General features: G+C 37.4%; 1 protein-coding gene and 1 long non-coding RNA gene across 3 annotated transcripts; one reads left to right on the forward strand and one right to left on the reverse strand.

The window, feature by feature from the left end:
- Positions 1-3,121: 3,121 nt before the first annotated feature.
- LOC133718662 (uncharacterized) lies at positions 3,122-4,894 on the forward strand. Of its 2 annotated transcripts, none has more exons than XR_009850466.1 (4): positions 3,122-3,839; positions 3,932-4,143; positions 4,335-4,384; positions 4,574-4,894. It is a non-coding gene; the product is annotated as an uncharacterized LOC133718662 (long non-coding RNA). The 2 variants fall into 2 exon arrangements; XR_009850467.1 differs by having other exon boundaries at positions 4,617-4,894.
- A 16,279-nt stretch (positions 4,895-21,173) lies between these two features.
- Positions 21,174-23,784, reverse strand: LOC133714051 (uncharacterized). Its single transcript, XM_062140059.1, has 5 exons — positions 23,696-23,784; positions 22,683-22,738; positions 22,001-22,551; positions 21,626-21,694; positions 21,174-21,484 (listed from the first exon to the last, which is right to left on the reverse strand). Exons 2-5 carry the CDS (start codon positions 22,690-22,692, stop codon positions 21,350-21,352), a joined length of 765 nt encoding a protein of 254 aa, XP_061996043.1. The 5' UTR covers positions 22,693-22,738; positions 23,696-23,784; the 3' UTR covers positions 21,174-21,349.
- Positions 23,785-26,519: the final 2,735 nt, after the last annotated feature.

Here is a 26,519-nt window from a genome sequence, read left to right on the forward strand (position 1 = left end):
TGTTACTACTTCTATTCTATGTACAATTTATTTCATAGTTACCAATATTGATGTTGCATTGTTGTGTCAGCGATTCTCTAATACATTTATTATTCATTACATCATCTGTTTCTATATGCACTCAGTTAAAACTAACCGTCACATTCAAATGTATATCTTTGTTTTTATATCTTGCAACAAGAAAACAGTGCTTCAATATGTAAGTAATCCATAAACAAGACTTCCTCAAGATTCAGGTATACCCTTTTAACCATTCGTTCGGATATGATTCACAATTGTAATTCTATGCTTTTCTTAACACAGGTATACCCTTTACCCTTCAATATGTCAGTCCCTGCTCTTTCAATTTGATCAGCAACACCCCTGTGCTTTCAATTTCAATCAGCTGTGCCCAAATTTTACTGTTCCGTCCAAATTTTACTTTGTCAATCCAGTCAAAGTTAACGTTCAAATTGGACAAAACAATAAAATTTGGGCACGGCTGATTGAAATTGAAAGCACAGGGGTGTTGCTGATCAAATTGAAAGAGCAGGGACTGACATGATGTTACCCCCAAACCACAGGGTACTAAACTGAAATTTATCCTAATTTTTATATAGGTAAGTTTTCACTTGAGTTTTTTTATTTCTTTGTCCTCCACTCCATCCATGTTCACTGGTTTGTTTAATGATTTAACAAGTTGCTAAGACTCAATTCAGATTGAAATAAATAGATATATGCAGTGCTGCATCTGTTGAAAAACATATCTATTACTGACATCACTGAATTCCATGTTCTACACAGGATATTAAGGCCACTTGACACTCAAACTACAAACAATCAAGCATTTGATGAGGATGGACCAGTCTCTCAGACCAGGATAAAGACTATACATGTTGCCAATAGGAAAACTCTTGCTTCAGGTATATCAAATTCAAAATTCTCTTATTGTTAAGCTTTGTTGTCTATTTTTTTCCCTCAACATATTCCAGGAAAGGATTCCTATATAAATGTGTTTTGGCAAATTAATTTCTTATTCTTTTGTATATTTCAGCATCTACAATGAAGCATGATAGGATTTCAACCCATTTGCTTTAGATTCTATATTTCAACATTCTGTTTTGAAGAAACTGAAGCTATGTTTATACGACATCTTTTTACTCAGTTTATTATTTCCATCTACAACATCTTTCAAGTAGGATTGCAACAAGCTTATGTTTCTTACTCTTAACCCAAATCTGGAAATAAATGAACAAATAGTGCTAAACACTTTGACCAAAATATGAGTTGCATACTCACTCATAATAATTTCACAATGGGGACATAGAGTTATAATAATACTTTGAAAGACTACAAGATTTTAATTCATATTTGCTACATACTTCCAATTTTGAACAACTTAATATAGTGCAAACTGAAGTATTCGGTCCAGTTCTAACCATGAATCTCTGAACTGTAATTAATATATGCAGATCATTGAAGATGATGTGAAGGCTGATGAATTGTGTACTACAAGGGAGTATGCTAGATGGCTGATTTAAATAAACTCATCATTTGAAATGTAGCAATTTATCTATAGAAAACTTGAAAGATCTTTATATAGTGATTACACGCATTTTTATGCGCGTAATTGCATTCTAAACACTAGAATTATGTTAATCCATAGACCAATTATTATGTAATTAATCCAATTTTATTTGTTTGTAGGAAATAAGCGGAGTTGCGGAGACCGAAAGAAAATCGTGCAAAAATGGAGCCAATTAGAGTTTTCGATAAAAGGACGAAAATTTCGATGTTATAGTCAACTCCAACAAAGAAAGAAAAGAATTAATTAGATGGAGGAAAGAAATGTTAATTAAACAAAATCTTATATAATTAAGCCAATTCTTGAGGAAATGGTTAAATTTTTGAAATACCATATATGCCCTCACATAGTATAGATATTAATAAATAAATTATTTCTATATGAGGATAAAATAGTCAATTGACTATATCATATTTCAAAAGATTGCAATACTTCTCATGAAAAAAGGAGAAACTTCCTCAAAATCAGGAGAGAAACTGCTGTAACTTTTTGTAATTAAAAAAAATAAAAATAAAAGCCAATTGACATGTGCAGAGCACATGTTAATGGGCTAGTGTTTAATTAACCAAGAGGTGGTCACGTGGTTCTGTGAGGAAGCAAAAAGAAGATAGCAATGGATTATTGATTAATTTTTTAACTCCACCATTGACTACGTGACACATGGCAACCCATTCTCTTCCTTTCTCTTAAACGGCCACAACCCACCGTTATTCTTCCTTTGGTCTCTTGGTTCAACACACACCCTCTTCTCTCACATGCTCACCCACTCCTCATTAACCCTTCACACATGTGCACCCAACCCTATTCTATAAAACCCACTCTATTAATCCCATTCAATACACCGAATAGTAGCGGCACCACAAAACAGAGGCAGCCCTTTCGGCTGCTCTCTTCCCCGGCCATCCTTCTCCACCATTTTCCATATTTTCTTTAGTTTTATTTTATGAATTTGAAGGATTACTCACCCAAAACTTCAAGGATTCATTAAAGGCTTCTACCTCTACAAGATTCAAGACTTGGGTAATTGTGAGAGTTGTAATTCAAGGATAGTCATGCTAGCTTTCTAGCTATTTGTGGCTACCCTTGTTTTCTCCTACACTTCTATACTCTTTTCTCTTTGAATTTTGTAATCTTGATGTCTATGATTATGGGTTGTGAGTAATTTCCTTGTTGGGGGTTAGGGTTGTGTGCCCTAACCCAAATTTTGTGTAAAATATGTTTAATTTAATATAATTATGCAATTTTCATATGATGGATGTTTATATCAATTATTGTTGGGTTGAAATGCATGTCTAGGAGCCTAATCAACTCTAGGATGTGTATTTTGAGCATGTCTAGGACGGAGTTAGAGACTTGACCCCCTCTAATTTCTAAGCTAGAAACCTTCAATTTCGTATTCGAGAGGTTATAAGCATGGTGATTTACACCCGTTGTGTGATTGCGCGGGCGGGTCGCTTAGTAGTCTAATTTCTCGATCTCTAGCTACTAGTACAAATATATTAATAGACATCACTTTATAGATATCAGGTTAATGAAAAACTGATGTCATAAGTTTTTTAACATCGGATTCTCATATTTTCGATTTCTAATAAAACTATATACATCAGACCTTATACTGACCGAAATAAAAAAAAAAAATTAATTGCTGGAACCTAAAAAAAAAAAAAAAAGCGAATCGCTCTATCATTTAAAATGTTTGGAAATCGTAATCCCTTCACTTCAGGGAAAAAAAAGAATCCCTACTTTTTGACCTTCTCACCATAACCTCCCGTCCTACCACAACACCTCTCGCCATAACCTCCTTGAACACCTCGATCTCCCTCTCTCTCTCTCTCTCTTACTCTCAACCAAAGGCCGGCCAAAGAATTTTGCAATATATCTTGTTGTCGTCGATATGCTTATGTAGATATACGAGTTCTCGGCTAAGCGCTTCTTTGATTCGATGAAGGACGAGAACCTCCTGTTTTGTTGTTAATTTCTTCAAATCATATGCTTTTTTACTATCTTAGAACCTATACTTCTTTTTATTACAGTGATATTTCTCAGATTTGTCTTTCTTAATCACATTTTTCAGATTAGGTATTCTCCTTTGAATTCAGTATTTGGAATATTAAGGTTGAATTAATTATGGTTTCTACGATCAATTGTAGGAAAATGGTTAGTGTTTGGATGCTAGCTCTCTCTGTATATATATGTGATATATATTTGATGGAATGTTAGGTTCACTGTGGTGGGCTAGCTTTTCAACATTGATGAAGATTCAGATACCAAAGCGGTTGGTTGGATAAGACGATGTTGATTAAAGGATTTGGTTTTTGTGAATTTGGGAATTGTCTAACTTTTGTTTTTTGGGTTGACATTGTACAGGTATATATCCATTTTTGCCACCAAGCATGACCTTTGCTGCTTGGATTTACACCTGAATATATCGTCTGCAAAGGTGGAAATCACATTCAGAAAGCAAGGCAGCTATTGATCAAATATCTCTACCCTAAAGTAAAGATAAAGGCTACAAAGAATACCATACACATTGTAAATTATCTTATGGAAACAAAAGTTCGTGGGAGTGTTCGCATAAGGTGCTAATTTTGTCCCGTTATTGGGTATTACATTTGCTAAAGAAGCTCTGAGATTTTATAAGGAAGCTCTAGTAAACGAAGAGTTGTGACGTAATTCTGTGTTTGCTTCAAGCTTACAACTTACTTAATTGATGTCTGTTAAATGTTTGGCTAGTTAACTCAATTTATCACATGTGCTTTGGTCTTTACAGATAGAAGAATATGTTGAAGTTGCAATCTTCTGTAAATAATTTCAGACCAGGTATCTCTTAAATTTTGAGGAGAATAATGTTCCTTTAAAAAAAAAAATTACATGAATATGGTTTTGGAATCAAGTAGATGGCGGATAACAATTAGAGCATTCATATGCATTACATACATTATCAAAACATATATATATATATATATATATATATATATATGAGTGGCTGTGTTGCTTTACAATTTGCAGATTTGTTAAGGGTTGATGTCACTGGCAATTGGTTGGATTTCAGATGGTGAAGTTTAATTTGCTGAAAAGATATGCAAGTTTGTGAGGGATCTGCAATATGATTTGGACACCCAAGTTTTCAATTTTGGTTTGGTCAATATGTTTATATTTGATGCTGTCCATAGTATATGTTCTTGTATCTTCCAAAAAAAAATAGTATATACTCTTGTAACTTCAGTACTTTGTTATGTTATAATTTTTTTTTCCTCCTAGGAGGTAAGGCTTTGTCACCCCTCCCTCCAATGTACTGTAATTTTGGTACTAATCAAATGATATTGGTTTTTAATCTTGAGGTACATTTAATTCTTTTTTGGTCTCATATGTTATAATGTACGTAAGCAATGATTTTGTTGTGAATGGTTGTATTATCAGTAAAAAAGACAATGATTCTAGAGTAAAAACTGAAGTTCAATCTCTATTCGACATAGATTATAATAAAAGAGCGATGTCAAAAAACACAAACTAAGAAAAAAAAATGATGTCGAATTCATCTTAGACATCAAAGAAAGTTATAAAACTGATGTCCTTTACTCTTTCACATCAGGTCTAAAAAATGCACTGATGTTAAAGCACTGTTAGACATCAAAAGTTGAGGTTTAGACATCAAAGTATCAAGTAATAATGGTTTTTTATTATATATGGGACATCATTTTCTCTCAAAATTCTGGTGTCTAAGTATCCTATTGACATCGGGTTTTAACCGATGTCTAAGAGCACCACATTAGACATCACTTAACGAGACATCGGTTGCTTACTGAAATAGACATCAGTTAAACCATCAACTTTGTTGTAGTATAGGCCTCTTGATGTGAATTAGGGACCCTTGAACCGGCTCTAATTCATGTCAAGTGAGTTCCTACGATCCTTGAACCGGAGTAGGAATACAATGAAAGGGAATTTCGGTCCTTGAGCCTTGAACCGCCTTGGATACGACTACCGCCAAAGTAGGAAATTTGCATCTACATTATATTAGCTTCCGACACATGAGATTTGGGTGAAGGAACCTCCCTAGCACCCGACATTCCCATCTATTTGGTTTACGCTTTTATTAATTTTTTTGCATTTTAATTAATTGCTTAACATTTCATTACATTTTTGTTAATCTAAAATCGTCTCTCAAAATATTGAATTCCGACCTCATTGTAGATAGCCATCACTAGGCTCTTAGTTTTGATTAGGCTTTGGTGAAAATCAAGGCCGAGCATTGCTAAGGCTTGGTGCCTTAGATTAGTATTTTTATTCACTCTATTTTCCTTTATTTGCTTAGTGACTTTAGTTTCGATTACTCAATGATTGTGGGCTAGCCACTAATCCCAGTGGTATGATAATTTTGGGCTTAATACTTCCCTATCTTGATACGATTCATACACTTGCGAGAGTTTATGATTCAAGTCAATGGCGCCGTTGCCGGGGATTAGGGTTTAATAGCCTTAATCCCTTGGTCAATCGGTTCTTTAGGTCACTTTAACATATTTTTATTTCTTTGTTATTAAAAAAAAATTTGTTGTTGATCTAAATAGTTTATTATATTTTGTGTACTTATTTTTCTATTTTCTTTGTAATTTCTGGTTACTAATCCTACTTGTGGAAACTCATAGGCATATATTTATCTCACATTGAGCTATAGATCGATGGAGCTATGGATGGGATGACTCGAGGGATATGAGAAAGAATGTTTCTATGGTGGAGGTCATCAAGAGTGAAATTCTCATGCGGTGGGTTTTATGTCTTCTTGCAATGAAATTTGTGCTTTGTGTAGTTCTTCGTGGCATTCACCTTTTGAGTGCTCTTTGAGATTTGAGTGCCCGGATTTTATGCAAGAGTGTGAGTACAAGATGAGCGTGTATCAAGAGACATTTGTATCCAATGCATATCCACAAGATGAAGCTTATGAGCCTAGGAAGGAATTTGTTGAAGGACTACTAGCTCAATTGCAAGCTTCCCAAGCTCTATTACAAGCTTCTCAAGCTATAATTTCACAAGAGACCATGGTTCCCGAAGCATATCCTCATGAGCAAGTGTATGAGTCTAGGAGGTCTTCTCTTGAAGAATTGCTAGCTCAATTGCAAGCGTCCCAAGCTCGATTGCAAGCTTCTCAAAAAATGCTTACATATTCCAATGAGCAACTTTAGGCTAGTCTTGCCCAAGAGCCACCCTTCACCATTTATGAGCATGAGTCTTTCTTTGACCAAGTGGAGCCTATTTCAAGAGAAGAAGTGCATATCGAGCATCTTGAGCAAGAGTCCTTTATGCAAGTTGAAAATGATGATAGTGATGTTGATGTACAAGAAATTGAGCTTGGTTATGAAAGTTTCAATGCAAGTGAGGTGAGAGACTACACTTCGGCGGAATGGGGACAATATTGGAAATCTAAGCTTCCAAATGAAGGTGAGATATTTGAAGATGATTCCGAAGAAGATGATGGCTTATCTAGTAAGGAGGATGCGGAGTTTGAAGTCATACAGCATAATCCCTTGTTCATTGAGAAGGATGCGGAGCTTCAAGTTATATACCATAATCCCTTATTCATTGAGGCTGATATTCCCATGGAGGAAGATAGTCCTTCAATACTTTGTGATGATGAAGAAATTGAAGAGCCAAGGATTTTCTCTCCTCTTACATCTAAGGAGATCCATCATGAGCTTCCCAAGGTGGAGAGTAGGACACTGAGCACTTATGTTCTTAATGGAAAGATTGAGATTAAGACATTTTTACCTCTCAATCCACCATTAAGTGGTCAATGTTTCTACAATGAGGTGATGGATTGGAAAGGAAAACTTACACTCAACCCTTTCCGTCACTCTCAAGAGCTTCTACCACCTATTGTTCCTATGAGCATCATTAACACCACTTGAGAAGGGAGATTGATTCATAGAAGAAAAATTGAGAAGAAGGGAAAGATTAAGAAGCTACACTTTTGGTCACCAATTGGATTATTCATGGATAGCTTTTGGTCTTGCCTCTATGACACATCAAGGAGTCCCTAAGCCCCAAACAATAGGGTGGTTGTACTTGAGAAGTATCCACCTTGACAATATCATGTTCTATATGGACCGGCAATGAAGTCCTTAAACAAGGCGCTCGCTAGGGAGGCAACCCTAGCACATCATCGGTAGTATTTATTTCTTTCTTAGTTTATTTTTGTTATGAATAAAGCTTTTGATCATTTTTGGAAGGATGGGAGGTGTATGGAGTTGAAAATGTGAAGGAGAATTAATTTGGTAGTGAGCAGTTTCTGTCCAGAAAATTCAGTTGACTTTGGGTGACTATAGCTTCCAGTATACATGATATTTTGAGCTGAAATTTTTTGAGGCTATTTTCCTATATCTCTACTATATTTCGTGCCAAAGTTTCAGCCTTCTTGAATCTCTGGAACTTCAGTTATGTAGTGGTCAATGCATGGAGGTCAGAACAGAGGCAGCTACTGTAGAGTGATTTTGGGAAGCTACACCCTCTACATATCAAGCTATTTAGAGCTACAATTTTTTAGAAATATATCTTCACATGTCCTCTATATGCTGGAAAAACAGTTTTTAATTTGAACCTTCCTAGATTCAGATATAGTGTCTCAAGTGACAGAGGTCAGAAACAAGGCACAGCAGAAACTACATAACACAATATAGTGAGTTTGGAGGCCAACGATTTTAATTTGACTCAGAATTGATTTTCTATTAAAAATTTAATAGACGGTATCTCTATGAGTCTACTTTCATTTTCAGTTGGTATCACCCTCTTTGCACCTCTGGAGCTTCAGAAATTGCAGTATTGGTGACTGAGGGTCAGCAGCAGACTTCATTATAAGCCGACAACTTTGACCAGCTTTGGTTTTCATCTCAGTTGGAGATAGGTGGCCTACTTTATATGGATAGGAAGCTCTCTGAGTCTACTTTCTATTCCAAGTAGTATCACTTATTTATCTAGTTTGTGAGTTTGAGATATGAGCATATAAAGACAGAAGAGTCATTGCTGAAATTTTTCTGCACTAACTAGTTTGTGTTCTATCATTCGGGTTGGTTGGACTTCTTTGCACTTCATTTCATCAATGGAGGCTTTTACAGGGCTAGTGTGGTGTGTTGGAGGTGCCAATGCCTATGATCTTAATGGAAGACCTTTTTCTTTACTCTTTGACGGGCTATTGTGTGACGCATTGCTCTTTGGACATGCATTATATATTTCTCAATGGAGTTGATCTTTACATGAGCACCTAGAGCTACTATGGAGCATATGTTAAGGAAGTCAAGGTCTTGTGCCTTGAGGATGGTGTCTCATATTAGTCTTCTCCGAAGGTCGTGAGCAATGGAGGGTCGACAAAAGGGGTTTCCGTAACTTTTCTCCGCATTTAGTTTTTCATTTTCATAGTTAAATCTTGTGCCTTCGGCCCGACTTCACTCTCATGCCTAAATCCAACATGGATTTTGGCTTTCGAGCTCACTTTGCAACATTGAGGACAATGTTGGTTTTAAGTGTGGGGGTGAGAGCTCGGGTGCCCAATGTTGGTTAAAAAAAAAAAAAATTCCTTTTTAGATTAGCTTTTTTTAATTAGAATTTAGTGGTTAATGCATTTTCCAACCCCAATGACGAGTCATGGACTTAACTCGTTGTGATTGTGGATAGATTGAGCATAATCTAGGACTTTGAATTTGTTTTGTAATTGACTGCATATGTGATCTATGCTTGACTATATGTGTGCACATAGCCTATGGTTAGGTTGGTTCATCATAATTAGAGAAGCATATAGATGATTTGATTGACTTGCATACCCTTATTTGTGAGCTTTTGTGCCTATATCTATAGTGTATGCATCGTTCATTCACTTATTCTTTCATGTGTGTACAATTTCATGACATTGCGTATCTAGAACTTGCTTGAGACCTCTCGAGGCTATATGTTATCTTACGATGGGATGGAAAGGATTGAGGCATTAAGCATAATACCACCATGGCCAAAGAAGCATGTGCCTAAAAATATTTACCACTAGATTGCCACTTTGAGCCTATTTATATATTTAGCATTTTTGTTCATTAGCACCACAAATTCCTACCTAGCCTATATACTTTTATCCTACCCTTCCATGGTAGTTGGTGAAGCAATGCGAGAGAATGACTTTATGTTTGAGTGCTTCAAAAGAAAGAAAACGTCAAAAGTGCGAGGTTACAAGAGAATAAGTGTGTGTTTAGAAAAGAGAGTTCGAAAAAAAAAAAAAAAAGTGTTGAAAAAAAAATAGCTAGTATTATTTTTGTTCATAGTATAGTGCAGCGTGGGTTGTACATTGAGTTTTAGAGTGAGTAACTTAGTATTCGAAAGCAAAAGTCTTATATGTCTACAAGAGAGAGTTGCTTCACGGGCTTCCATGGACTTTGTTTTTCCTTATTCCTCATTTGAGTCATTTCTTATAGCCACTTGCCTATAGCCCCATTACAACCAAATAAAATACCTCTTGATCTTGAAAGTTGTGAGCTACCTAGCGGAGATGAGATCGAAGAGCAAGCATATGGCGACCCGTGTTGCGAAATTGCTTTTGAGTGAAACACATATAGCCCCTAAACACTTGAGCGGTAATATTTAGTGAACCTATGTGAGTTTAGCGGGTTATATCGGATCTTCTATGTGCCTATTTGATTATAATAGGTAGATTTGACATGTGGTTTACACATATACCTTGAGCATTTCTCATATGTGCATCTTAATTGCCTTACAACTTCCAAAATCTTATGTTGTGTTTATGTCTATTTCATGGTCATATACATAATTAGTTCTCCAAGGGTTATGGTTGGAAAAGCTAATACCGCATTTTACTTATGTTTGAGTTGGTAGATTTTCGGATTATGTTTCATTTAGTTTGATCGGTATGATAATGGACTTCCTTAATTAAAACATATCCTCCTGTTATATTGCTTGCTGATGATCTAAAGAAAACGTTGCAACACCAACAACAACAAGAGGAGAGAGAGAGAGAGAGAGAGAGAGAGAGAGGGTTCTAGAGAGGCCGAGAGAAAATGGAGACTCCCCTTTGTCCCCTCTATATGGTTATATATACCTAAGATGGACGGTACAGATCAGGTGGTGCTCGGATGTAAGGCCCAAATTGCACCATCTTAAATTTTGATTAATTCCTTATTTTAATTCATTTTTTTAATTATTATTCTTATTCTTTTTTAATCATAATATATATAACCCGAGTATTTGAAAATTCTTCCAAATTCCTACGAACTCACCGTAAAATAAATCCCTTAAAAATTGATATTTGATTTTAAATCATTCAACAAATTCTTAGGCATCTTGATAATAAGTGCGGAAATGATGACGACTTATCGACCAAGTAAGCCTCCACATATAAATAGAGGACTCACTAGCTAGGTAAGACATCCCATTCTGATTCTTCTTACTACACTCTCAGAAACGTACTGACTTAGGCATAAGAGGGTTTTCTGCAGGTACCTCCTCCTCTTCGAGCCGACGGTCAAACTTTCGAGTCAACGCTCAAAAGAAGCTTCTCGATCAATCATGGTCAACTCTCACTCCAGTCCGCATTCATTGGTGAGTCAAAATTCTCTACGGAATTTTTCGTCACCAACAAGTGGAGCCGTCTATGGGAAGTACTTTTCCATAAAAAGTGATGGCGAGAGCTGCACCTCAAGACATCTCATTTCTGTTACTAAGGACTAAGAGTGATGGAATACAAACCCCAAACAGAGGTGGCTCGAATCTAGTTAGGGACTTAAAATTCATCTCGAGCAATGGAGAAGGTATGATGATATCATGACTTTATATATCTTGACAAAAAGATCAGTATGGCTCTACAAAAATCAGGTGAGAAAATAAAAGCATTTGGTGATTGTTTAGTGATTTTTGGTGCATGTTGATTTTCCCATTCAAGAGACTGTCGAAATTATTTTTGGTGTATTCCTCGCATTTATAATGTTGTCAAGACTGGTTCCTTGAGTAGGACAATTTCGTTTGATTCGTAGGAGTTGGTTCCTCGAGTAAGACAATTCCCTTGAAGCTTCGAGACTGGTTCCTCGAGAAGGACAGTTGCGTTTAATTCGTAGAGGCAGGTTCCTTGAGTAGGACAGTTGGGTTTGATTCGTAGGAGTGGGTTCCTTGAGTAGGACAGTTCCCTTTAAGCTTCGAGACTGGTTCCTCGAGTAAGACATTTGGGTTTGATTTGTATGAGCTGGTTTTTCAAGTAAGGCAGTCTTAGGGATTGGTTCATCTTATATGGTTTAATTACTCGCTCTTATAATATCGCTGAATGTCTTTGTTTTGAACAATGAATTCATTGAAACTTTAACGATTACTAGAATAGCATCCCGAAAAATCTTGGGAGCAGACACAAGCCACAAATGACTTGAAGCTAGAGCTAAGCTAGAACAAACCAAAAGATGTACTACACCAACAGGTTGTTCATGTACAATAAAGTACTGCTCTGAATCACTTATAGAGAAACTAGCAAACAACTGAGGGTAAATTCCCAACCTCCTCAAGATAATTACCAACAATGAGACTATTGCCATGACCTTGAGATTTGAAGACGAAACCATCAGAATCTGCAATCCGGGTATACAAGAGATCGATAGACCAATCAAAACTATATTCATCCCAGCACAAGTAGCATTGTTCACCAGGCACGCAATTGTGGTACTCACAGCAATATTATACTGAGATTTCTTATAGAATGTAGAGATGAGCAATCCACCTGCACATAAACACGGTACACCCGAAATAATATGGATAACACAATTGATCAAACAGATACCCAAAATACCTCCTGGGTCCATACCTGTTTTTGTTTTATATATGGTTGAATGTATTTATTCCTGGTAGGGACATGTGAATATTGCACATTTAATTGCCTAATTCTCCTAACAAATTCGTGATGAGTAACTCGAGTGTGACAGGTTGTTAAAAGTAATAGTTTTTCCCTTCTCGTGCCTGTATTTGAGTACGCACGGCATGGGAAAAAGGGGGCACTATGGGAGTAGTCAACCATTTTTGACATGCAATTATGATAAATAATCGGCTATGAATGCTAAAATAAATATGAAAATAATTGCAGTCATAAGTGTAGAATTGATGATAGTCGTTAATGCAATATTGATTGCGGCAATTAGTACGGTAATGATGATCGCCGTAAATGACGTAATGATTGTATCCATAATTACTGTGATAATTATAACAGTAAATGCGGTAATCATGACGGTCATAAGTGCTGCAATGATGACGACTTACCGACCAAGTAAGCCTCCATATATAAATAGGGGACTCGCCAGCTAGGTAAGACATCCCATTCTGATTTTTCTTACTACACTCTCAGAAACGTACTGACTTAGGCATCGAAGGGTTTTCTGCAGGTACCTCCCTTCTCTTCGAGCTGACGGTCAAACTTTCGAGTCAACACTCAAAGGAAGCTTTTTGATCAATCCTGGTCAGCTCTTGCTCTAGTTCGCATTCATTGGTGAGTTAAAATCCTCTACGGAATTTTTCGTCACCAACGTACAACGACTTTGTGGGAAAAGAGGCTCATCGGGGTTTGCATGGTTTTGTCATCAGGAGAACCTTGTAGAGGAGCATCAAACTGTTATGCGGATGCACAATATAAAAGCCTCCATTAGACCACCTCGAAGAGCTGCTACAGTGACAAATAAAGACTCCAACAGAGCTGCTACAGTACATGGGCTCCATGAGAACTGCTACAGTAACAAAGAATCAAAGGAACCATCGGGACTGCTACAGTACAAGGACCTCATCATGGCTGCTACAAGGGCTTGTGCCAGTTTGATTTGCTGTTGCAACTCAAGAGCCTCCATAGCCTTCATCAAGATAACAGAACAAGACCTCATAAAAGAAAAGAAAGTCGACCCAGAAGGACTCGAACCTTTGAAAAATGAACTTCTCCTTCTCTGAGAATTTCTTCTGATATATTGTTGCAGGGCTCTGTTTCTTCTATGTTCTCTCCTTTTCTTTATGTTAGCATGGCCTTCTTATACAGTGCACTGCTAACAAAATTGAGTTTGAATGAACTACTTGTGTCTGTTGTAAATCGAAACACCGACAAGACAATTTTGTTAGTCTTATCGTTGTAGTCAAATTCCAACAACCTTGAATTGTGCATATCACAATTATCTTAACGTGGGCTTTAGCCTTTAATTCATAATTCTATTTTTTTTTTGTTATAAAGTAGAGAAAAGATAAAGAGAGAATAGTTGGGAGGAAGTAGAAGTGTTCTCATTCAGTCTTATTAGCCTCCTTTATATAGAGGTAGGGTTTACATCAAAGTACATAACTAATGAGTATTTACGTGGACAACCACATAGATAATAATATTTACAACACTCCCCTTTGGATGTCCACCAATGAATGATGGTATTGGACGCGCTTATTGTTGCCTCGTTAAAAACCTTGCCAGGTAACAAAAACCCAGTGTGATAAAAATTACTCTGGTCGAAGGACAAAACGAGCACAACACGCATATGTCATAGGTAGCATGCTTCTGGATGCTACCCCTGATGAGAATCTCCCACTGATTGTTGCAAGCCTCATTTATGTATGCAATAAGCTACATGTACCATGTATAGTAGTTTGATGTGTCTATCACTGAAGTGAGACCATGTGTTAAAGGTAAAAGTCTTTCATCACGTTCCCAATATTTAATTTCATTAGAATTGCCTCTTTCCAATTTTGGTCAATAATATACTTTGTCGACATTCATGGTGAAACGTGGTATAGCGTAAATACAGCCCTCAATGATTAATGGTAGCTATCAAATGTAAATTATCATCGATGATGAATAATCATAGATCTCACGCATTCATATATGCATGCATTAGCTATAATAAGCTTATTGATTTTGGGTACCCATGCCACTTCTGGGGCATACATTGTCACTTCCAGGACAATCATCTCTCATAGATGAATCATGTAGCGAATGTGGATCTTTTTACTTATAATCTCATGTAGAGCATTATAGGGCTTGTATAATCTTTCCTTTTTGGGAGCTTAAAACTTTAGACCTGGTGGATATAATCCACACAAATTCACGCCGTTATTCAAATGACAATAGTCTTTCCTCCCCCTAACGGTGGGAAGACTGTCTTACTATGACCATGCGCAAAAGATGCGTTCAAATATCTATCACTTTATTTGGAGTGAAGATCTTCATTGGTTGGTGGCGAACCCAAACCAAGATTTAGGTCAAAACATTTAATTCATGAGCATTAACCATATTTATGTATTATTATATCACCAATACATTATTCCCTAATGGCGTACTTACAACCTTTATATGTGTAGCCATATTAGGTGCTTTGACATTGTTTTATGACATTCTCTTCGGGAGAACCATGTCATTTGGATACATGTATACCACAAATCAAATGAGGTCTAGATTGTTTGTGATAGTATGTTTGGTTTTAGGGACTTTAACCCATGAAAATGCTTTTGCATTTAGCATATGATTTTGTCACTTTCTTTTATCAATTCACTAGTTTTGATATTTCTCGAAGTCAAAATGAGACGGTGGATATATATCTCACACCAATTCATATCGTTCTTCAGGAACAATCTTTCTCCCCCTCATGGCAGGAGGATTGTCTCATTAAAGTGACAATAGCAAATATGCGGTAAATAAACAATTTGCTTGTGAGTAAGATTAGCAGTCATCAAACTTGTAAGTGATTCCACGCAACATGATAGACAAAAGATGATGTAATCGATCATGCCAAATAGTGTATTTGGTTTAATGAACTTCTGGTTCATGACATTATATATATGCCTCAATTTACTGTAAAAATTTGACACAGTATATATCAGATAGCAAAAAAATCTTCTTCAACCATATTGAAGGTACTTAGTGCGTCAATATTTCAAGATCTACAACTCTTGATGTTTCTGGTGGCTTTCTCCGGGTACCTCACATAGAATGCTATACCACCTAGGGTACCGATCCGACTCCTAAATCCTGTATCAAGAGCACGGCGTTAGAGGGGTAAACCGTACCGGACGGTTTACGCCTCTCCGATGCCTAAGTAAGGTATCAATATATATAAGTGAATCGAGTAATAGTAGATAAAGGAGTTATTACCCGTAAAAGGTGGTTGTGTTGATGCTTTAATACTCGAGCAAGGGAAAGGGGTTTCCCCTTATCTTCGATGTGGGACGTCTGTTGTCCCCTTGCAGCTATATCAGCTTTCTGGTGTATATTTAGATGGACTGTGCTGATCAGGTCTGGACCCCTCTGTGCCCAGGGTGCCGTCCCTGACGCGAACCATCATGGCGGGATGTGAACCCGGCCCGTGGCCTGGTACCTGGGTCTTCCTACAGGCCCCAGTTGACTGCCAAACCGAGTGAACTACCTAGTAGTATGTACACTTGATATGAGTTGTTACCTTAGCTTCAGTAAACATTAATTGTGAAATACTGATAATTGGAATGGACCAAATTCATTTTGAACTGCTGACCAAAATGATATACTCAAAAATTTCAAGTTGAAGACTATAATCCATAATAATAGAGTAACTATATCAAGTGGAGAACCTCAAGTTCTGTGTCACATATAAATGTGTAGTCATAAGGAGGAGGGACTTCATGCCCTCATATAATTGGAGATCCAAGAAACTTGAGATTTCAAATTTTTTCAATTTATAACAACCTCTCAAGGAACATCATGTTCCTAGATAATCGGATTAAGAAACATTTAGTTTCAATGGGAACTCAAGAGGTTACAATAAATCTGAGGAATAACACAATAGTGCTTTCAACTTTGCTTATTATAAGCAAAAGACATCAGGGATGTGTGATAAACTCAATGTTCTTATTAGTCAATGCAATTTAATTTGACTAGTGCCATTTTGAAAATAGCTTGATAAACATCCACCATATTGTGTACCATAGGCGACACACACCCAATTTTTAATTTCCTCACATATGTGGATGTTGGGGCAATATTTACATTGACTCCTGATTTCTCTCTTGCCATGATCCACTTCTGGTGGCATTTCATGGTAGCCATATCAATCGGCTTTCTTACTATACAATGAGACCATGAGAGCGCAAGATTGTACATCTTTGGTAATAATATTATGTGCTCTTCTGGAGCCAGCAATCAGATATGTAAGATCTGAGATGATTAGCTTCACGATCATACCTTATAAGAGAGGGACTTTAGATTGTCATCTAGTGAGTATGATCATTGAGGAACTTCAAGTCCTCATGTAATTAAGGATCAAGAAACTATAGGTTTTGATCTCTTTTAATTACAAAATTCTCGATCACGAATTTGGGTTTAATGGATCACTTTCTCAAAACTTATGATAAGGAAAAAATTGATACTGACATAATTAAATTAATGAAATGACGTACCTGAATTCAAAGGGTATACTCATACTCATTCGTCATAAACCAATGATTGAATATCTGCTTACGTATAAATTGGTGTCAATACAATTCCCTCAAAACTTCAGGTTTGAGGTTGACCGAGATTAAAGCTCTTCGATAAATTGTCCATATACTCAAAACTTACAGCTCGAGTTTGCACAGTTATAAGAACTGCAAGTTCTAAGGTGCAGTGAACTTATGGTATAGTAATTAATGTAAGAAAATAGTAAGAAGGCTGTAAGTAAGCATAAAGAAGAATCAAGAATGTATCAATCGGCATACAAAAATACACTCGAAACTTCTATTGCGAGTTGACATAAAGTCAAAATAAATTTTAAATAAATCATGTGTAATCGAAGCTTCAGGTTCGAATTTTTACTATTATAACTGCTGGTTGTAAGATTTTGTATGTTGAACTTCAGGTTCAGATAAAATTTGGCGCTCGAAATTTCAGGCTCGAGGCAACTATAGTGAAGTTTCAAGTTCACTTTATAACCAGTTTTTATTTTGTACACGAAGCTTCATGTCACAATTTTCCAATTTACATTTCATGATCCTTGAGGAACTTCAGGTCCCCATATGACCAGGGATCATGACATGTGGTCATTGTATAACTTTGAGGAACTTCTGGGCCTCGTTAAATGTATAGGCTCTGAGAAACTTCATGTCACAATTTTGATTATATAACCCTCTAGAAACTCCAGGCCTTGATGTTATCGGATTAAGAAACTTCAGGTCTCGATCGATTTTGATCCATAACTAGATAAATGTGGGTTTATTATATCAAGGGGAAATTACTGGTCACTTCCTCAACTTTTGGGGCGTCGACAGTTCAGTCCCTCGTATCATAATTTTAACAAGTAGCTCCTCAGACATTCAAATCTTGCACAATGTGGTCCAAAATGACTATTTTACCCCTCACTTCCTTTTGTTTGTTTTTTTTGTCTCTCTCTCTCTCTCCCCCCCCCCCCCCTTCTCTCCTCGATCTGTTCTTCATCTTAACCATTTTACCCAGAAAATATATCCATACCCACGAAATCGATCGTTCCGGTGGTCATGGTTGGAGTGCTTGGGATCTGCGGCCTCATCATAGCTGTGATTATCAGCACCAGGATCAATCCAAAGGCTAAATCTTATTACCTGTTTGATGGATATGCTCACTTGTCCTCTAGCCTTGCTTGTGGCCTCGCTGGACTTTCCGCCGTCGTCATCCTCCCTTCCCTCCTCCGATTCTCCACCGCCTTCGCTGTCGTCGGCGCTCTTGGGAGTCCGAAACGATCTCACGAAATTGGGCGGGAGCTTCAAGACAGGCCTCTCGTTTCTCTTCGTCGCCGGAACACCAAATTGACTTCGAACTTGATGCCAGTTCGGAACAGAGCTTCGGAAGACGACGGCGGCAGTTCCGTGCCGGGAATTACCGATGAGATTCTCAGCTTCGTTGTTTAGATTTGAGAACCGGCTTTCCTATACCACTCGACCACCATGGTAAAATTTCTCATCAACACTTTGTATTTGTGTAGTCGAAGACTATATAGTTCATCTTTCAAGTTGATTGCAGTTTCGATTTACTTATTTTGTTTTTGAAGTTGTGGATTGTGAGTTTAAAGGTTAGAGTTGATTGCATTTGAATTTGTTTGTGGTCATGCGCAATATGAACAATTTGAGACGATGAATTTGCAGAAGTCGGAATGGAAGCTGAGCAGAGGAAACCGGAAGCAGAAGCACTGGAAAGAGGTGGCCGACATCGTGGGTAGCAGAAAGGACTATGGCAAAACCCCCAAAACTTATATATGTGTTGTTTTCAGGTATATGTGTTGGTGGTTGAAGTTTGAATCAAGGATCTAATTGACTGGGTTCATGTTGGTTGTGGACAGTCAATTAGATCACCTCTCTCTCACGATTTTTTTATGTCTGGGTAAATGGTTAAGATGAAGAACAGATCGAGGAGAGAAGGGGGGGGGAGAGAGAGAGAGAGAGACAAAAAAAAAGGAAGTGAGGGGTAATATAGTCATTTTGGACCACATTGTGCAAGATTTGAATGTCTGAGGAGCTACTTGTTAAAATTATGATACGATGGACTGAACTGTCGACGCCCCAAAAGTTGAGGGAGTGACCAGTAATTTCCCCTTATATCAATTTCTCAAATGAATGAAATTCAAATAATAGATTAAAAAATATACATGGATTTCAAAAGAATTACACGTGGTAATTGAGACACCAAAATTATGCTTGCGATAAACATATATCTGCGACTGTGCATACCTCAATTCTTCCAGAATAGAAGACAAAAATGTATTGATATATATGAAATGTTTGGTAGAGCGTGCTTTGCGATATGTATGCAGTCATGCAGACACAAAACAAGGAATTCAATAATATATTTGCCAGATGTAATTGCTTTGACTACCCTTAACAAAGGGTTGCTAAATCCAATCGAACCAAATGATTTGATAGCAAGTCAGCAGCTAGCCGTCCCTAAATCAAGATATGTTAGCAAACATGGTAGTATATCCAAATCAAAACAATTTGTTTGCATAATTACATAACCTGCGAATATAGGTTAAACAAAATCAACCGCTATAATTATGAAAATTAAACTCATAGATCATGAATCATGGTCAAATAAAGCAACAATGTTGCGCCAAGACGTCTTAGATATCTACTAGCAAAACGGGCAACTCACACGGATTTAAATCTGTGTGAAATACTACCATTTCACACGGATGTCAGTATGTAAAAGGTTGTACCTACGGTGCAAGCACGGATTTAAATCTGTGTGAAATACTACCAACTCACAATATTTTTTGTACCGTTTGGCTTCATTGTCTGGTCCTTCCGCTAAAGCACAAATATCAGGATCAATGTTCCTATCACCTTGATTAATCTTTTCTCTTATCTACACAAGAAGATAACAATTACCACACAGGGGATTGATTGATCATTATTTAAATTAGTAATTAACAAATAAAAGACAAAGTATAGAATATCATTTATATATAATCAGTATGAAAATTATATTCTCACACGGATATCAGTATGTTCATTGTACACTGATATATGTGTGATGCTCATTTCACACAGACATCTGTATCAAATTGTATTAGCTACTGAATACAGTAGTTGTATAATACGTATATGAATAAAAAAAATTCATGTTTAAATAATGAAATACTTTATTCACACTGACATCTGTGTGAAATGATTTCCCCACGGACAACCGTGTGAAACGATCTTAGCTTTCACACTGAAATCTGTGTGAATTGTTATTTCACACGGATGTCTGTTGCTATTGGTATGACAGAAACTCATGTGGGTCCAATTCAACTGTGTGTAATTGTCTTTCACACGAATATCTGTGGCTGTGAAAAATCTGTGTGACTAAAATCTGTGTGAGTTGCCCGTTTTGCTAGTAGTGGATCATCATCGAGTTTTTAAGAAAAACTCAAAAAAGAAGAAAAAACGTGATGATAACTTGTTATAAAGTAGAGAAAAGATCATTTGGGAGGAAGTAGAAGTGTTCTCATTCAGTCTTATTAGCCTCCTTTATATAGAGGTATGGTTTACATCAAAGTACTGAGTATTTCCGTGGACAACTACATAGATAATAATATTTACAACATTTTTTTTTTTTAATAAATAAAGCACTCATATTTTGGCTCAATGAGACGGGCCTCAAAGTAATCGGATATGTGAATTTTTTGGTTTCAATAGCAAGTAAAACGGTACGTTGTATGGATCGAAGAAGGGACGTTCGCCCTTCGATTCGGGGTTCTGCATGCAATCAACTACATACGTGGCTTAGGTCAAAGTCCTACATGGCTCACGTACAATACAATGCAGATTAGCTGGAGAGAGTTGGCAGTCAAATATTGCTAGCTATTGTGAAGCTTAATATTTACATGGTTAAATATAGAGGTAAGAGGCTGCAGATGATGGCATGGAATTGTGGATGAACAAGCAGCAATTGACACGCATGCCATATATGCGCTCATATATGTCAATTGACTCGTGCTAAGCGCGGTAGTAATTAAGCAAACCGGCCACTAGGAATGCCTGTACCTCTTAAACAGGCTGCGCATAGTTGTATAGAACAACTTGTATAGTAAAATTTATTTTTGGTCATGATCGTTTCACACCAAGATGATTATTCATTCAATGGCATCAAAGAATTAAATTTCTTCTCTTCAAAGATTGGAAAAATGAAAATATATATGTATATGTACATCCACTGATAAATTGATCAGTCATCAAACAACATATAAAATCAATGTAACAATTATTTCCTGTTCAAAAAGAAAGAATATGACAAATAATTTTTGTAGTAATTTACATATCAAATCCAATACTTACGATTATCTTATTGAATTAAATCACCTTAACATCAAACTCATCATCAACAACTTCGAACTCATCATCAATGCTTTTCATCTTGGCATCTTCAAGCTGCTTCGCTAGTTCGGTGTTTATACAGCGAAGTCTTTCTTTTTCACTCTCCCATTTCTGCAGTGAAAAGAGATCAAAGAATACACTATAATTTAGAGGTTCATGCATATATATTCATATTCATATATTTGATCGATCCAAACCTTCAAGATAATTACAAATAATAATAACAGCAATAATAATAGAATTAAATCAAACCTTGCGCGCTTCTGCTAACCATGCCACTAATTCATCAGCTTTCTTTTGCTCTAAAATAACCCTCTCCTTCTGAAACACATACAAGATCAATACATCAGCTACCACTACATTTTTTTTTGGGCCAGAGAGCTCCAATTAACATAGATTAATTTCCATGATTATATCAAACAAGCAAATTATGGCTAATTCGCAAATTAGGAGACAACTAGTTTATCAAACCAAGTCATCAACGGTCCAAGACAATATATACATTTACACACACACACACATAATGTACCATCATTTTCCTCCACTGAAATATAACACCAGTTAACCACTTAATTAAACAAGAAGAAAACCTAAGAATATTCATTTGAGTCGGGGATAGAAGAATACCATCTCTATTTTCTCGGCTTCACTCTTGCCAAGTGCCTCCTTAAGATCTTCCACTTGAGCTTCACTTTGTGTAAGCTTTTCCTCAAGATCTTTCCTTACAGCTCTAGTCTGCTCAAGCTCAAACTTTTTGACTTGTTCACAGTGTGCATGTGCTCTCTTCAGATTTTCCACTTCATCCCCAATCTGCTCAAGAACTTTCTCAAGTTGTTTGTTTTGACTTTCACTTTGCCGAAGAAAATTTGAAAGCTCCTCCTTCTGAGCTTCACTGATCATGAGCTCTTCGTTTTTAGCCAAGTTCTCTGCTACACTCTTCTTGAGCTCTTCGGTTTTAGCCAAGAGATTTGCTTCACTCTTCTTGAGGTCTTCAGTTTTAGCCAAGAGCTTTCCTTCACTGATCTTGAGGTCTAAGCTTTTAGCCAAAAGCTTTGCTTCAGTGTGATGATACAATTTCGTAAGTTCATTCCTCTTGGCTTCTATCCTCTCAAGCTCTTTCCTTTGAGCTACATATTTTAACAAGCCTAGACTTCTTGGCACACTTTGTGTTAAATTTCCTATTTTCACCACATAGCATGAGAAAGAAAATAAGTCGACTATCTTGCCACCTCTTTTAAGGAAAAAGCAATCTTAGAGTTCATACCAAACTTTTAAACTTGATTAAATTAAGAAAAGAGGTCAGACTCACCAGTTTCCATTTCTTCTGGGCTATGATACTGCACGTCAGACTTGAAACCTGAAAAACTGAAGAAAAAAATAAAAATAAATAAATCATAAGATTCAAATTCAATGAACAATAACTAAACAGGGAATGCTACATGTGTATACATGACTATCAGAACCACTGACTTTCTTATTGCTGATGTTTAATTTCCAAACAATACATATTACCTCTTAGCAACAGCAAATCAATCTTTTTGAAATATATACAGAATGAGTCTCGTACGTGTTCATTAATCTATCTATCATCATCAAATATAGTTCATGTTTATCATGATAACTAGTACAATATCATCACTTTTTTGTACAAAGACGATTTCAGTCATCAACATGGCCTGCAAATCCTAAACCCTAATTTTTATCATCTCAAGGATATCATTTATCAACATGGAAAATCTCACATCCCTACAAATATACTATCTAAAGGCCAATATTGTAGTACTAAGCGACATAAGTTGTTGTTACAGAAATATGGTAAAAAAGTTGTATTATCCCAAAATGGAGGGTTTATGATTCTATGGTTTAGGCCCTTGGCTCGTCAAAGTTAAGGTCAACGTGATATGGCAACATCACATTAGTTTTTTGTGTTATCAAACTTGCAGAGCCATAATACCTACCGAGGGAGGAAAAGCCCTCATGAACTTGATGAAAACTAGGCAATTACATGTGATAAAAATAAAGGCATCGAATCACCCAGAAGAAAATATCTGAATTCATCTTAAAGATTCTGAACTCTCTTTAGTTTCTCACCCTATCAAGTAAATAGTATAACGATTCTATATTAATGAATAGCTCCCATTTTGAGATTCATAGCTGGAATAGATAAGAAAAATTGCAGACAACAATATTCACCTATTCCTCAGATTTAATTCTACAGCAAGAACTGCTAGCTTCTATTGATTACAAGCAATACATGATTTTATGCATGAAATAATACAGCCAAACATGAAATACACACATAGAGAGGGGGACTTCACTCACAGTAGAAAGAAGAGACGCAAATCTTGGGTTTTCCCCTTCTTCTTGGCTTTGAATGGAGAGAGAGCTAGGGTTTTGGCGACAAAGATATCACTTTTCTTTTTAACTTGGACATTTAACCCTTTCTTTTTTCCTAGCCGACCTACGTTGAGATAATCAGCCCAATAGAAAAATTAGGAAAATTTTGTGGATCTCACTTTTATGAAATTCACGCAAGAAAAAAAAATTATTCAAATTAGAAAACGGTATACATACCTTTTTTTTTTTGAAAGGTGGATTTCATTAACGCATGCCAAGATGGCCATTACATATCCTTCTGCTGCCTTCAACTAGACAGATCAAGAAGTTGTAGTAGGGAACTACTTTGATACATAGAGACAGACCATCTATATTCGAACTAATCGCTCACTTATTAAAAGTGAGCCTATAAACTATGGAAAATAGAGAGACATAGTAAATAGGCTCCTACCACAACCAACTATATCTTGTCTTTGCCCTTCAAGCTAGGGCTTGGGGGTATACCCGAGTACAGAACTGTTAGGACCTCATCAGCAGAGACCTGCTTCTTTGTCTTTTGGGTTTTATTTTTGGACCCCAAAGGCCTTCCTCTCTTCTTCTGTGTCCCTGGTAGCACAAGCACTGGCTTTGGCCCCTGGCCCTCAGCCGGCACCAACATTCCTCCAGGAGTTTCCACAAGGCCCAGTGACTTGGCACTGAATTTAGAGGAGAATTCAGGCAACTTTATCTTTTTTGCAGAAGCAACCGGACTAGTTTTACCTTCAAGTAAGTCAGACATCAAAAATTTCAGTTTTTTTGGGGAAGGAAAAGATCTACCTCGCTTAGCTTGGCCCCCAGCATCAACCGGCACAATAGCAAGGGAGTCTTCAGCACTTGTCACCCTTGATTTAGCATGCCTGATGATCACTGGCCTACGAGGCTTGCTAGACTCAGCACCACCAAACAAGGAACGCCTCACCGAGGGCAGAATGGGAGTAGTGATGCCTTGAAACCGGAATGCACCCTCCTTGAACTGAGGACCATGGAATCCCAGAAACGGCTAAGGGAGTTCGAGCTTACGAGCTACAGGTTGTCCAACAGGCTTGATACCATTTGGCAAAGTATCCGGATTGCATGGACCATTCTCATGGAAGATACGAGCACATATATCACACTTGCCTACTAGATTTTCAAACCGAAAGTGTACCTCTCGCTCAATCCCTGGACCAAACTTTAGGGTTTTTTTTCCAGAAAAAAAGGCTTGAAAATTGAGTGGGAGACACGAACCCGAATCTCCCCCAGAGCATCAAACAACTTTCCATCGAGTTCCAAGTACTTACCGGCAACCGAGGCTACATTGGCAATAGTTTTCCGTTGTTCATATGCCGATGGCATATTGGTTATGCAGACCCAGAAGAATAGGTCGTGCATTTGTACCGATGGCAGCGGAGCAATACCATCATATGGCTGCATCACGACCAGAGCCCGGTTAAAACTCCACGGCCCTCCCATCATCACTTTCCGGCTATCACGGCGGAGGTCAAACGAGAACAAGAACCGATCTGGGGCTCTTTGCTGCACGGTAAAGCCTTGTTTCAGTACCCAAACACGCCTGAAATGGCGCCTCAAGTCCATGGCCGTAGTCGGTTTCGGAGTGAGCGGCCTTGCAAGGAGATAGGACTGAGAGGTTCGCAGCGCGCCTCCCTCTGACATAGCAGAGATGTCAACCACATCATTACTCACAATGGCAAGCGACGTAGCAAAGCTTCTGGTGACAGAGTCAATATTAGACATTATAGGCAGGGAGGTCGACTGAATTCCAGTAGCCTTGGTTGCAAAGAAGCCGACACAGAGGTCGGAGATAGGTGCTAGGGTTTCTAGGTTGTGCGGCGTGAGAGCCTTTAGGTTTCTAGGTGAGAGGTGGGTTTACGGTATACATACCTTCATTATCAGTGTGTCTCATCTAATTGTAGATATATTTTTTTTTCCATCCAATTGTAGATATTTGTGTTTAGGGTAATTTAGCTGATCTTTTGCAGAGTTGATCCTTGAATAGGAACTAAAGATGACCTATAATTTTGATCATAGAATTCTTTCTTGTTAAAAAAGAGGTGAGGAAATGTTGAAATATATATTATGGATGTGACGCCTTCCAAGAAAAAAAGAATAAAAAAAAAAACTGATACGGACTATCACCGTTTTATTCATTAGTTTTGGTTTTTTGTTTGAGAAAATAAATAACTTCATTACTTATCCATGGTCAGAAGGCACGTACATCAAATGCTGTCTCATACCAAGTCTAGATGGCACAATCCGCTAAGCAAAAGACATGTGACCCTCACTATTAACACATGCGCTCACTTACTGAGCCTAGCTACAAGAAATCAAATCCTCACTACTAACCCCTCTTTGAATAGTAAACTCAGTCGCCTAGAGACCTCAATTGGTGTACAACTAGAGAAAACTTGAGATGAAAGTAGTAGAAGACCAGATTTCCAGTAATAGGCAAGAAGACCAAGAAAGCCTAAAACTTTCCTAAGCCCTTATCTCGAGAATCCTCCGTCGTTACCACTCTAGAGGATTTGCTAGAGGCACGAAAGTGTGTAATTCCCTAACAACTTAGAGAGTACAAACCTAGGGTTCTAGAACAAGGTGAAAAATCAAATAAAAACTAAAGAAAAGTCCAACTAGCCCAAAGAAGAAACAGTAGCCTAGGCCCAACAGCTGGCCCAACACATTCCACCTCCACCTCCCTACGCTCAGATCGACGCGCACACACCGCAAGCAGCCATCGCCCCCACGCCATGCCGCAATCATGTCGTTGCCGCCC

The sequence above is a fragment of the Rosa rugosa genome, chromosome 6, assembly GCF_958449725.1.
Source record: "Rosa rugosa chromosome 6, drRosRugo1.1, whole genome shotgun sequence".
Classification (NCBI taxonomy): domain Eukaryota; kingdom Viridiplantae; phylum Streptophyta; class Magnoliopsida; order Rosales; family Rosaceae; genus Rosa; species Rosa rugosa.